Genomic DNA, 14,030 nt, shown 5'->3' on the forward strand with positions numbered 1-14,030 from the left:
TTATAAGTTATTATAAGATGGAGCCATACAAATAACAGTTGTGAATTCCCACACACAAAGAGAGGTATTCTAAAGTAGGAATTTATTTCCTATAAGACTCTCCGACATTGCTGTCCATGACATAGCAAGGAGTGAAACTCATGTTTGAAGTTGACATTAGATATTATGATGATGATGATACTGATATTAAGAACGAGGTTGAGTAAAGCAATCCAGTGTAACACAAAAAATCTTGTAGTGTTTTTATGTAAGAAACTGGAGGCAAAACATTAAAAATACTATATTTGATAGCAGTAGGTTGTTAGAGCTGTCCTCCAAATGGGAGAGATTCCAAGTTCAAGTCGAGTATTTCTCCCAGCAATGAGGCCTAGGTGTGATAGAAAAAGAGGATACTGGTCATTTCCAGGAAGCATTTGCAAGGATATGACCTACTGTAGGATAACCGCATGCAAGCTTATTTGCTTCAAGAATTTAAGGCTGGAGGTCATATGATGGTGAACCGACCCACAACATTGATTAAAGATTTTGACCACCAGTTATGCTAGATCAAACAAAGCTTTTCAATGCTACTAGTAAAAAATAGACATAATTAGAGCTGAAACTGGATCAAATACCAGTACATCCATATTCATATTTATTTTGTTTGACGAATATAGATACGAATGTAAATATTAGTTGGATACAAAAATTCATATTCACATTCGATGAATATGGATACAAATCAGATATTAAAAGTATGGATATAAATACGAAATAAACTAGATAATTAAATTTTATGACTACAAAATCAAAAATATTACTAAGTAGATAATAAATTAACTTAATAACATGCCAATATGGTTACATATTTTTATTAATAGTTTATGAATGCTATGTAAAACTAAACAAGGTTACAAATGTACTCGAATATTCCGAAACAGATTGAGTAGTTACCTATCCATATTTATATCTATTTTTTCTTAACAAATATGCATATAAATATTAGTCGAATGTTCAAATTTCTATCTATATCTAAATAGATTCGGATATAAAAATAATTCTAGATGGATATTGTCCGGCCCGCTTCTGCACGGGCAGTGCGGTTTACATCCAAAAAGGAATTTTTCTTAGGATAATAAGAAAGCTTGACAGGCTCATCTTTTCACATGACAACATCAATACCTGAACATGACCCTTATGGAAATTAACCTCCCTTAATCTTAAACAAGTTGCATCTGAAAATGTACTTGGAACTTCTGCTGAGATTTCTCTTATTTGAAGCACAGAACAACTAAGCTGCTAGGATAGCAGGCTAAGAGTTAAAGAAGAAGAATTAAGGATCTATTTACACCAGCACTAATCACTGTTTCATGATACATAAATAAATTTTGCGATACAGGCACGTTAGAGATCATCGAAGGCTAATGCAGAACAGATGACCGAGCATTCTGCTGTGCCCATTTACACGTTCTGTTTCAAACTTTTTTGCATGTGCATGCCTTTTCGTAATTTATCGCATATACTTTGGTCATGAAATCACACTATAAATATAATTTAAAAGCATGAATTCCAAAATGTGAGACATAATCAGGCATTATAACCCTCCAAGATTCAGTACAAGTAGCAGAACCTTGGCGATAATCTCTATATACATATTATTATCATTTTTGAACATTTCTAAGTACTGCAACCTTTGAAGCAAAGACTCAATCAGTAGTAAGGATGCAACTTTAAGCAATTGTTGTCTTTTCCCCAGATAAGGAACTGGGTTGATTGTCAATTTTTACATTCCTCTCTTCAGAAGAATCTGGTTCAAATTCCTTACCAAATCCGAGCTCGGACATTTCCTGTTTTGCCATCAAGTTTCTGAAAAAAAAGGAGACATCTAAATTAAAATTATACTGATTATGGAGGTATAATGAACAGACAAAAATTTCTCTGACTGCCAATTTTCCAATGAGCAGAAATGAGTTGGGGGTTCAAAACTTCTCCAGAATTCAAATGCAAACGTGAAATAACTAAATGTACATCAATCTTTGCAGCATTAGAAGCTCCTAACAGATACAGGAACTGCAGTATACGGCAAAGTAAAAGGACCCTTCATATCAGAAAACTGCATTTGGTTATTGGAGGCATTAAATGAGATTGGAGATAGTTCGAGCAAGCAATGTAACAAACATTTTAACCCTTCTGATTTTGTTGTTTAACCTAGGGATTGAATCAAACCTAACCACTGAAAATAAATAAATAGTTAAAACAAAAGTTATAGATACGTTTTATTGCATTAACATGGTTAATAGCTTCAGGCTTCATGAGAAGCAGAGGATGAGTATGGTAATTCCACAAAGGAAAGTTCAATTTGGTTTTCTAATATGGTAAAAACATGATCATACAAAATGCAGCATTCTATGAGATGACTGCATCTGCATCAATTTGTTTGATAGCCCAGGGAGGAGCTTTGACCTAGTAACTTTAGTAGCATGGTTTTAAGTACCAGGCTACCAGTCCCTAGAGGGAGCCAGTAGGGAAGCAGTACACAGTACAGCCCCTAATCAACACCAGATACTGCACCGGAATACCATACCGGTACTCACTGTATCAGCACCAGTCGAGTGCTGGTACAACTACTCGTGCTGGAACTTAAATTCCTGGTTAGTAGAATGCCAAGCCTAATATCAAACTATTTTGGAAGATAAACTAGTAATGACACTGATGCTCTTGTTCATATTGCTTCATCTCAACAACACTAGCAATGGGACCAGTGTTGACCTGAATTGATTCTTAAGAAGCTTAGATTTGATGATAAAATGTTAAGATAGGTAGAACAAGTTTATATTCAGCAATGCTGCAGCTTTTTTTTTCTTTTTTTTTAAAAAAAAAAGGATTGAGAGAAGAGAAGGAAAGGTCTAATTTTGCATATTTTTTAAGACAGCCTTTGACATCACAGATAAATTTCCATGGTTACGCCTGTAAGTGCTCATGGAAGACCAACTCTATCTTCGGGTTTCTTTTTTCCCCCTAGAATTACCATCCTGGAAAACTTAGCATGTGCAGATTGACCATGCAATTTAAGAGAAATAAATCAAGGGTCAGCAAGCAGACCTTTCCATACGGCATTCCAAGTATTTCTTTGAGAAGCGTCTACATTTTTCTGACTTGTGGCCTGATGATTTGAGGCAGGCAATATATTCTTTCTTCTCCTATGCAACAATGTGAAAGTGTAAATTTAGTTCTCTTGTAGAAGAGTAACATTCAATCTACCTTTTACTAAGAAGAAAGATGAGAACATCATCACCATAAAAACTCAGGTGTTAAATTAAAGTATTAAAAAAAAAGAAAGAAAGGATACATTTGTACTACCTGGTCACACTCATGCAAGTGATCTAGAGGAAATACACCTTTTTCTGGGGGTACAGGTTTTACTCCTCTATTTCCACCAAATGCCCCACCTGTCAAAAATCGTTTCAAAAATTAAAAAAGAAACAGCACAGCACCCTCTATTTCCCGTATTATACTTCTGTAGAATCTAATTTATTACACGCTCAATAAAAAAAATTCAAAATCTAAATTAAGAAGATCGGTTGTGACTGGTGCATGACTCCTATCAATATTGTGGACATAAATCCTTGCTAAAGCATAGAGTCCGCAATCCAACTAATGGACCAATGGTGACATACAGACTGTTCAAACTCATGTAAATAATTGTATCTGGGTCCATATAAGGCACCATTAGTTAAGTAATCTAGATCTCACAAACTCTTTTAGCACTACTGGTGTACCAGCCTCAACTCGGGAGGAAGTAACCAAAGTAGATAAGATCAAAAGATCAAAGAATATGAGAAATTTTCATATAGAATAATGGCCGCATATGGCGTATCGCCATATCCAGACCCCCAGAAACACTAGTACAAGGCATGGTTGCGATAAACTTATTTCCCTCGTGTCATTTCTTCTGCAAATGTATCAATACAGCGCTCATCAAGTTCACTACCTAAATAACTGATCAAAAAATTCTAGAAGTAAAGGGCATCCGAAACTGCAGCCCAATAATCCAATGCTAGGGCTGTAGAGCAAACTATATCAAAGTTCTCAGAAATGAAACCAAATTATATTACGTGAAGCAAAAAAGAAAATTCCTGGATGGAAACGGGAAGGAACTGTTTCTAAGCACCAGCAAATGGAATTTCTTTCACAAGAATCAGATGTAAACCTTTAATATAACCTAATTTACAGTTTAAGAACCTCAATCTCATGCTCTAACAATCACAAAATTGTAAAAATTTTCTAGATTTTCTTCTTCTTTCTTTTCCCCCTTTCTTCAGAGAATTGAATTGTTTCCTAGATAGAGGCAAACAGAAATTAAATGTCGAACGAATTCTAAATAACAGTTTCACAAGGGGAAAACAAAAAATACAAAGACCTACCTGCGCTCATCTGCCGTATGAAGCAACGAAGGAAGAGGTGCTAGGGTTTCTTGAGCTCGAACTCGAGCTCGGGCACGGCGGCGAAGGTAACACGCCCCGGCGACAGGGCGGCGGAAAGCTAGGAGAGGCTCGAGGTTTCTCAGGGAGCACTGATTCGATACCTAAAAATTTTTACCCAAGTAGAAAATAATAAAATAATAAAGAATATGTTTTAGCCGTCGAAACATAAATTAACGGTGATTGTACTCGTTCACCAGTTGATACTAACCGATCATCTACACGCTTAATTTGGGGTGACCCCTCGCTTCTCTTCTCCCTTATTCTCTCCCTTTCGTCCATTATTCCCTCCGGCGTTCGATCTGGTGGTCGTGGTCCTCGTGGACTTTTGATTTCTTAATAAAATTTCTTCAGAAGTTGTAGAATGGTTGTTTCTCTGAAACGCCGTTAAAAAATCAAGAATAGTTCTTGATTCTATTTGATTGCGCTGCCATCCCAATTCAAGATTTCTTTTTTGGGGTCCAAGAAGTCTTTAGACTAAACAAGGAAAATAAAACACCCATTCAATTTTCTAGAAAATGCATTTCAACGAGGCAAAAAATTTCTCATGAATCAAACGAGCTCTGTGCGAAAAACATTATAAATTCAAACAAAATCTTCTAGTATGTAGCTTACGCGACCATCAACCAATTCATTTAAAGAAAATTTTGCGTCTGAAGCACTCCCAGAAAACTGGCGACCGCTTAGACTCCATCCACTTCCCGACAACAGAAAGGTCAGAATTCCGTTCCTGAAAAAGTCGCCTTTCATGCTTCTGATCCGAAAGGCTCATTTCGCAATGTCGAAGGGCGGAGCGATGAAAAGAAAAATAAAGCTATGGGGCCCAATTCTGGTACCAAATGGGATCGCGTTGTTGAGATGCGATGTGGACCTCGACGTTTGGCGATGAGAGTGGCATTGTATGCGAGAGGTGGCTCAATTCCATTCATGGATAGTGGTATTAGGCACCAAATAGTCTGGCGACACGTCAGTATAACGAGTTTTTGGTATCACAATTGGGTCTCGAAGCATTTCTTGTGAAGCATGTAGACAAAAAAATTCCCTCCCATCTTGTCTAGAGAGTTTTGGGGCCTACAATTCCCATGATGGCAACTGGATAAGATAACGATGTCCTCTTTTTATTTTCTTCCTCTCCTGCTCTCCTTCTTGGCCTCGGACTTGAACCTTTCTACGAGGCAACGGAGCTTCTCTTCTTAATGGTTCGTTACTTGAAGTCTATTGTGCCAACTTTTTCTAAGAAAAAAAAAGCCAAAACCAAAATGTTATCACACTTGTTGTCAATGACCTTTTTCTGTCACCCTTTCAATTGCTCCCTTTCGCTCTCAACCCTGCTTAGGTTTGGTATTTCGATCCTTATTGAACTGGGTTTTGCGTTTCTCGTTGGTTCAGCTTACGTACGGTTGATGGCATTCATGATTTGGTTTTTACTGTAACTCCTTTTGTTTGCTTTATGCCCATAGACTGGGGATTATTTCGTTCTCAGAATGATTTGAATGCTTGCTGACGCTGACTTCTTTTTTTGTTTCTTTCCTTATAAATTCTGTTTTCTGAGTTCTTCATACTCGAATTTCTTTCCCTTGATAAGACTGGACGACACCATAGAAGAGGTCATTTCTTTGTGTTACATGCTCTAATATTTGCAAGAAGATGATTGGCTGGAACTTCTTTTCGCTTGGGCTAGTAATACCTTTTCCTTTTTCAGGCTTCGCTGCATCAATGGAGGAAACCTGCAAGGATGAAGAAATAAACACTGTCTCAAATGTAGTGAGTATCTCTTACATAGTTCCTCTTGGATTTATTGTCTCTATGATCATCCATTACCTGTTCGCCATTATTACTTCAGGCAACTACTATTTTGGGAAATCTTGGCAGGGTTTCGTTGCAATTTTGTAGATATTAGGAATATCAGATAAAATGCAACAGGATTGGAAGTTTGGGGGTGCTTCTATCGTTTTCATAACAGAAATCTAGAATGAGCAAAAGTTAAAAATCAAAATCGGATGGAACTCTCTCTGAACAGGTTATGCGGTTAGTCGAGGAAGCAAACTGCAACAATACCATGCATAGACACATGCACAAACACCGAAAAGTTTTGCATAACTCTATCTGTAGAAAATGGAAGACTTCATTGCAGATAGATAAAGACTCTGGTTTTCCTTTGTATATAATTTTTGACCTCTAATTCCTTTTTCCAGAAATCATCTACTCCTCTCTTTCTAGTCTCCCTATTTTATCATTAGATGCAAGGATTTTCCCTTTTACATTTCTATCTACTCTTATATATATTTTAGTTTCACAATGAAGGCACATTTAGATGTGCTGAGTAAAACTTTAATGAAACATCTAGCAGTCAACTGTTCTTTATTCAGAAAAATAGAGGGTGCATCTTTATGTTCGCTTCCTGGCAGAGTTGTCACTGGTCAGGATCCTACCCAGCATCAGCTATCCATACAAAGGCTTGAAATTTTGTCGTATTCTTGCTACCGCACCTCCACATTTAACAAGTAAATGTTGTCCCATTTTAAAGAAATCCATGTCAAGGGATTTGGCAGTCTTCCATCTACACACCCAATCATTATCAACTTCTCTGTCAAAATTTCTCATAATTAAGATTGTTAACGGTTAAAAGGTGACTAGCTTCTTGTTTTATCCGGAAAAAGGAAAGAAAAAATGACTAGCCTCTTTAGCTTATCCTTTGTGAAGGTTGAATCTATCTAAAAAAGCAGTAGAAGATCCCTCCCCCACCCCCAAAAGAAAAACCCCGCTTCCACGTCCTTTTTCGAAGTTATTCAACAAAAAAATACAGATTAAATTTTAGAGCCTATGGAATTTTCAGAAGTTTAAGACACTCCACCCCCAACATACATTTTCGAAATGAAACTCTGTAGCTGCCTCCACCAGTCCACCCTATGCTTGGCTTCTCCCATGAAACATTAACACCATTTTGATCATGGTGTTAGTGTTAGAATTCTTAGGCCTGATGTTACATTTCTTTCATCCAGTGATCTTTGGTATTGTAGGATTGCCTTCTATCAACTCTATTTGGTTCTTTTTTTACTTATTGACCTTGGCCTAAGCATCCACTTACCTAATCCCTCACAGCCTGAGATTATGTCCTTGTTGTTGAGTTGAAATCCTTTTCTATTACTCATATCCCTGCTTTCCCTTATTAAGAAATCAAACCATATGGAAATCAATTGAGCCAGAAAAGAAGCAAGCGTATTAAAGATAGGCATGTAATAAATTGGTAAATTTGTCACAATCGCTTTAACCAAGGTGTTCCTTGGAGCAGAAATTCTCTCTCTTCCACCCCATATTCTTATCAAACCTCTGTCCAGGTGCTTCAAGTTTACCAACAAACTTATCTTCTTTTTCCTCCATAAATGACACATTTGCATTCTATCTTAATGAGTTATCCACATATGAAGAACTTGATAGTGGTTTGCTGGAAGAAAGTCATTACTTGTCTCCCCTGCATCCTTGATGGCTTGTATTTGGAATTTCACATATATTTATGTGTGTGCACTTGCATGCGTGCAGTCTGGCAGGTTGTTTTATGTGCATATGGGTGTGTCTGTGTATATTTGTGGAAGCATGTGTTACATGCATGCAGGTGGGTGGGCATGTCGTTTTATTTTTAGTTAGTCTTCAGAATTGATGGATGTTTAATATGTTCCTTGTTATTAGGTTGAAAGTGATATTTCAAGGAGCACAGAAATGGATGATTATTTTATTCGACTTCTAAAATTGAGTTCATATATAACTCGCCGATTCATCCAATTTATTGGTGAGTTTTTTTTTCTATATGTAATGATAAATCAATGTCTTCTATTATATCTTTACATCATTTTCTATTATTTATGTGGGCATCATTTTTGAAAAATTAAGATGATTTATTCTGACTTATAAACTATTTGTTCAAAAAAATTTATAAGCCTTGCTTTGCCTTTAAAGCGATTGGTGCTGGTGCTTTTACCATGTTCTTGATAGATAAGAATATGATAAGCTTTTGAATTATGGTTTGTTTAATAAGGTAACATTACCTCCTTTATCAGGAACCAAAATCAATTATTTATTATGACTTATTCTAGTGTGTTCAAATGTCTTATTTAAGCTGATTCTGATTCCTTATATAAGCGGTGTAGTTTCATTGGCATTGAACATATTAGAAACTGCCTTGTTTTTGTCATAGTGATGCTCATTTTAGTAGCTTTCTATTATTAGTTTTTTAGGGGCATTGTATCCATACTACTTGATGTACCCTAGAAATTCTTCAGCATAAGCTTTTGTCCTGAAATTGTCTAATATAATTTTCTTTTTCAGAGTATCTTGTGTTCAGAGATGTTGAAAGAGTCTCACGAGATTCTGAAGCTTCATTTTCCAGATGGAATCAGTCTTCCCTTGGGGATGGCTCAATGTGTTTTAATCCTTTGGAAACCAGAGCACATATTCTGGAATCTGAAAGGCAGTTCATAAGCCAAAAGAAAAACAATTATGCATATAGAAATTCTGGAATTGTTGGATTAAGGAACGTCCAGTCAATTATTTATCAAGGGTATAACTTTCTCTTGATTGTTAATTTTACTTGTGAGATCCACTTATAAGATTTAGTTCATGTCCTTTTATAATACTTTTTTTCAAGACTTCTGATTGCAATTTCTCCTCCATGAAGTAGAAATTCATATTGTAAAATGAGTTATTATTGTAGAACCTTATATTTATTTATAGCATTGTCCTCTCAGTCCTAGATAGCTTGCAATAATGCCATATGAAGAAGGAAGGATGTTAGATCAGAAGGTACCGAAATGAGATAAGATAATACGAGAGGAATTAAGTTTATTTGGTCAATTGGCTTCCCAACTATGATTTAAGGAGAAAGAACCAGGTATATGAGAATTTGGATATTTAGGTTATGTGTAGTGCACCGTTAATATATCTATATCATGCCCAGTTTTATTTGTTTATTATTTGGATCAAGCAATATATGCACATCATCTATCACATTTGTCCTGATTGTTCTGGAAGAATTTCAGTTAGTTCCCTCTTGATAGGCAGACCTCTTGTTTTCCATGAACGATCTGTCTTTATGCGTAGCTCATATCTCACATTACTTTTTTTTTTTTCCTTGGGGAAACACCATTTGACGGGGATCCAACCCTTCGCACACCCCCCCGGGGTCGGGCTTCTATTTTTGTGGGCAAGGGGACATTTTGTAGAAACCTGCCTTGTAATTACTTTTCATAATGGAATTTCTAATGCATATTGTTGAATATTGGTCTAGGTTGATGTTCCCATTGTATGGCCTCAGAGTGGGATGTAGCTTGGTATCTACTTTTCTGAGATGTTCCAGAATCTATATTAGAGAGATTCACATGCAGCTGCAGGGGTAAGAAAATTACTTTACATATATGTTCAAGTGGTGCTATGCAACCACCGCAATTCTGTAATCTTTGGGCATCTCTTTATGATAAAATCTGGCCTTCAGAACATATGTACATTCATGCATTATAATATCTCATCTATTTACTTGTGTAGCCTCACAGTATTTTGTTGCTTTTTGTGCCATAGAATCATATGCCGTATGAGGATAACATTGCAGGGATCTTCTGAGGATATTGGGTGGTTGCAGAGAACTGAAGGATTACCCCCCATGGAAGATGGCACTACTCGATTCATGGAGCTGCTCCATGATATAAGGTATCTTTTTGTTGCCAGATTGAAAAATTCAATTCGGCCTTTTCTGCAAATAACTAATGCTACTCTGATCTGATATGCAACTTTATAATTCATTTTTTTTCTAGGCTGGATATGATCGGATACATGTTCTCTTAATTTCTTTGTTGCCTCCTTTATCTGAACTGGAAAAGCATAGAGGCCTGTTTTGCCTAATTTATTTCCACTATCTGTTTAATAAATTTGAGCATGACCGGCATTCATATTGTTATGAGTGTAAAAGAATACAAGGGACATTGTAAAGAAAACCTTCCTATTGTCACCATGTTTAGCTGCGAGAGGATCTTTCTCTCATCCAGAAGATGTTCAGAACCTGATATCATTATAAGATCAGAGTTTCCCCATTCAGAGGAGTAAAAGAAATACTTTATGATATGCTTTATAAGAGAAGAATGAAAATGCAATCTTATCTGAAATTTTGGTTATATATATCCTGATATATCATCTTAGGATTTTTGCAGTACTTTTTGGTTTATAGGCAAACAATTTATAGTTAAGGTGTGAATCATGAGAACCTTTTACAAGCCAATTAAATCTATGCTTCAAATCTATGATAGTGTGGAGCAATTTGAGCAATGACTAGTGCCATAGCGCCTAAAAGTTTATACTTGTTTAATGGAGATGCTAGCTTACCTTCAAATATGAATTCAGATAATCTAGGACTACCTGTAAAATGGACTGTTTTGCAAAAGTAGGAGGGATTGTACATAACTTGGTATGTCCCAAATATCATGTTGCAGTCACATTGCTTTGAAAGTCCTGGCAACATTCTCGATTCTCTTGTATCAAATACACAGTATAACAAAAAATAATGGAAAAAGGAAGTAGTATATCTGAACTTGGGCAAGAACATTTGCAAGAGACAACAGCTGCTATAGTTGTAACAGCTTAAATGTGGTCAAAAGCTGCTGGGTGAAGTATAATAATTATTTTCACTGGAAGTATGTACAATAATGGGGCTGTTTTTTGGGATTTCATTCATGTGAAACATGATAGAACTGATGGTAAATAAGGCAATAGTTGCTTTGTGGTTTGTCATATTTTTACAGGAATAATAATTATTTACAGGTAAAAGAAGGAAACTTCAGTTTCAATCAGTCAGATTCCTGACACAATTATAGTGACACAGTTTCATAAATGTAGATGTTAATGATGTCATTGCTTTTCCAGAAATGGCATACATTGTCTGCCCAACACTCTGGTTTATTTATTAATTCCTGGTGAGGTTTTATTTGTTGGTATTCACCTTTCATAATTATATGTTTTGATATTTGTATGATGACCTAACTGGTTTTTTGGCAGGCCTTTTTAGCAACCATAGTCCCTTATATTTTGTGAGGACAAAAAGATTCTTTTCGAAGATGGGTCTAACCTGTCATATTGCCAAGATTCATAGTGAGGTAACTGCGACTATCACTCAACTGGCCTAGATTATTTATGTAAACATTAAAATTCCTCACCTTACCACATTGGCAATTGTGCATCTAATTTACCTACCAAAATCTAACATTACTTTTAGGAGTTCAATTTCTTTCTTGCTTTGTAAGCTTTTGCAAAACATTTCGGTGTCATTGATGAGGTTCTACAGGTTAAATGACAAGCATCACTTATGGAGGTTCATCTGTAGGTGTAAAATTGTAGCTTACATTATAGGGCATGAGCATAGCGTTCATTATGTACCACTACTGTTGCAAAGGAAGGGATTCTACTGTATTTATTTTCTGATGAAGCTATTTATGGACCCACATGCAAGCTTAGGATCTTTAGGATAGGTAATTGTACACTTGACTTTCCATCAAAAATTGAGACATGGTATTTCTTTCTGCTTTTAAGCAGGCCGGCTTCAATACATTTCCTTCAGAACTTGTGCACATATCAAAAACAATATAACTGCTATTTGCTTTCTGATAATTGTTACAGTAACCAAGCCCGAATGTGATACTTATACCCTATATCTGGCTTTTTTTTCTCCCAGCATTTGTATTATTCGGGACCATATGAGAAGCTTGACCCTATGCCTTGCCTCATTGAAATTCTGAATACCCGACCTTCCCTTTTATAATCAGTTCTTACTTTAAAATTGCTTACCGAACTCAACCCAAAAGTCTTGATCTTGTTGATGTTAATTGCAAACTTTACCTCGGAAAGTAGATGATGTCCAATAATTGATCTTGCCAACCGATGCATCATTGTATCATCTATTACAAAAATAATTACGTTATCGAGTGCCCGATGGCGTAAAGAGTTATATTATCTAAGACATATTATGCTCTATGTTGGTCGGCATTGAATCTGAGCTAGTTAGCACATCCAACCTGTCCAACAAATTCAGCTTTGCATGAATATGAGTAACAGAAGCTATATTAGATATTCGATCATTTTGCTTGATTTAAGTCTTCAGGCATCAGTGGAGAAAAATGCGTGGGAACTGAAGCAATATATTGAGGAGCTCTACTGGGGATCTGGAAAGCATGTGCTACTTCTTGGGCACAGCAAAGGCGGGGTTGATGCTGCAGCAGCATTGTCCTTGTACTGGTCTGACCTGAAAGAAAAGGTTGCTGGTCTTGCACTAGTTCAGAGCCCGTATGGTGGCAGCCCCCTTGCTTCAGATATCCTGCGTGAAGGCCAGATTGCCGACAAGGAAGCCCGGAGGATTATGGAGTTCATTATATGCAAATTGATCAAGGTACTTCTTACTTACATTTATACAATTCATACATCTTCCTGAACTTAACATTGTTAGCATCAAGACCGGGTAGTGTTAATAACTTGAGTATTCAGTACCACATCTTGAAGTGTAATGCATGAAATTTGCTGCAGGGTGATATAAGGGCTCTTGAGGATCTCACATATGAAAAGCGGAAGGACTTGATTACCAACCACAGGCTTCCTTCAGAGCAAATCCCGCTGATCTCCTTTCACACAGAAGCTAGTGTGGCTCCTGGTGTTCTGGCCACAATGTCCCTCATCGCCCATGCCGAGCTACCATGGCTTCCCCTTCCTCACTTCTTCTCCGAGTTCGATGAGATCCACTCAGGGCAAGCTGGCCGAAAGGTGCCTGTTGTCGTCCCTCTAGCTGCTGCCATGGCGGTCAGCGCATTGCACCTAAGGCTACGTTATGGAGAGAAGAGTGATGGGTTAGTGGCACGTTGTGATGCTGAGGTGCCAGGATCGGTAGTTGTGAGGCCAGATAGGAAGCTGGATCACACATGGATGGTGCAGGCCTCTCTGAAGAAGGACCAGCTTGAAGCTGATGCCAGTGAGATGTGTGAAGCTCTTCTGACCATGCTTGTGGAGATTGGAAGGAAGAAGCAAGTAATTGTGGACGCTACGTGGCCTACAAGAGATGCATGCATAAATGGTACGCATCATGAAATGGAGAGTATGCACTTGTAGGGGCGAAATGTTTATATGTTTTTTTTTTTTTTTGCTCCATTTTTTAGCAAAGTTGGCAAAACTCATGGGTTATGGTATCTTTTATAAAATATCTCTACATGTGCAGCCGCCCTCTTTTTTTGTCGCCAAAAGTTTAAGAAACTATTCTGGAAAACTGCATCCAATAATGTCCATTAAAGTAAAATTTGACTCAGAGCGAAACTATTCATCCAAAATTCTGCGGTTTTCATTTCTTGAATCTTGACCGATCTTTTTTTTTCAAGGGCAGTTAATTTGTTCGATCATTGTTTGTGAAATTTTTTATTGTCTTACTGCCAAAAAAATTATTGCCATTGTGCATGAATTTATTATGCAAATGCCCAATCCCTTTTCCCATTCCACAGACATGAGACGTGGATGGTGAATCAAGTCCATGAAGTGTATATTCTATAGCCATGTGAA

At 36.9% G+C, this 14,030-nt stretch overlaps 2 protein-coding genes across 4 annotated transcripts; one reads left to right on the plus strand and one right to left on the minus strand.

The window, feature by feature from the left end:
- Window positions 1-1,502: 1,502 nt before the first annotated feature.
- On the minus strand, window positions 1,503-4,564 carry LOC103715575 (uncharacterized). Its single transcript, XM_026807874.4, has 4 exons — window positions 4,404-4,564; window positions 3,340-3,428; window positions 3,082-3,179; window positions 1,503-1,845 (listed from the first exon to the last, which is right to left on the minus strand). The coding sequence occupies exons 1-4, from the start codon at window positions 4,411-4,413 to the stop codon at window positions 1,710-1,712; spliced, it is 333 nt and encodes a 110-aa protein (XP_026663675.1). The 5' UTR covers window positions 4,414-4,564; the 3' UTR covers window positions 1,503-1,709.
- A 977-nt stretch (window positions 4,565-5,541) lies between these two features.
- LOC103715577 (uncharacterized) lies at window positions 5,542-13,694 on the plus strand. 3 transcript variants are annotated; one of them, XM_088706396.2, is made up of 11 exons: window positions 5,609-5,659; window positions 6,163-6,224; window positions 8,001-8,073; window positions 8,148-8,247; window positions 8,784-9,015; window positions 9,742-9,846; window positions 10,029-10,157; window positions 11,364-11,413; window positions 11,496-11,593; window positions 12,595-12,879; window positions 13,014-13,694. In XM_088706396.2, exons 2-11 carry the CDS (start codon window positions 6,220-6,222, stop codon window positions 13,587-13,589), a joined length of 1,653 nt encoding a protein of 550 aa, XP_088562522.1. In that variant the 5' UTR covers window positions 5,609-5,659; window positions 6,163-6,219; the 3' UTR covers window positions 13,590-13,694. The 3 variants fall into 3 exon arrangements, with proteins under 3 accessions (XP_038981401.2, XP_088562522.1, XP_088562520.2); XM_039125473.3 differs by lacking the exon at window positions 8,001-8,073 and having other exon boundaries at window positions 5,542-5,659; XM_088706394.2 differs by lacking the exons at window positions 5,609-5,659; window positions 8,001-8,073 and adding an exon at window positions 6,031-6,067.
- Window positions 13,695-14,030: the final 336 nt, after the last annotated feature.

Source organism: Phoenix dactylifera, chromosome 1, assembly GCF_051530095.1.
Source record: "Phoenix dactylifera cultivar Ajwa chromosome 1, Ajwa_hap1_PhDact_Kaust_v1.1, whole genome shotgun sequence".
Lineage (NCBI taxonomy): Eukaryota > Viridiplantae > Streptophyta > Magnoliopsida > Arecales > Arecaceae > Phoenix > Phoenix dactylifera.

Bases quoted from the DNA above. Each gene is read 5' to 3' on its own strand.
- LOC103715575 (XM_026807874.4), bottom strand. The intron at 3,180-3,339 runs GTAGTACAAATG...ATTGTTGCATAG, and splicing joins ACTTGCATGAGTGTGACCAG to GAGAAGAAAGAATATATTGC. The intron at 1,846-3,081 runs GTCTGCTTGCTG...CTTTTTTTTCAG, and splicing joins TTGGAATGCCGTATGGAAAG to AAACTTGATGGCAAAACAGG.
- LOC103715577 (XM_088706396.2), top strand. The intron at 11,414-11,495 runs GTGAGGTTTTAT...GTTTTTTGGCAG, and splicing joins GGTTTATTTATTAATTCCTG to GCCTTTTTAGCAACCATAGT. The intron at 12,880-13,013 runs GTACTTCTTACT...AATTTGCTGCAG, and splicing joins TTATATGCAAATTGATCAAG to GGTGATATAAGGGCTCTTGA.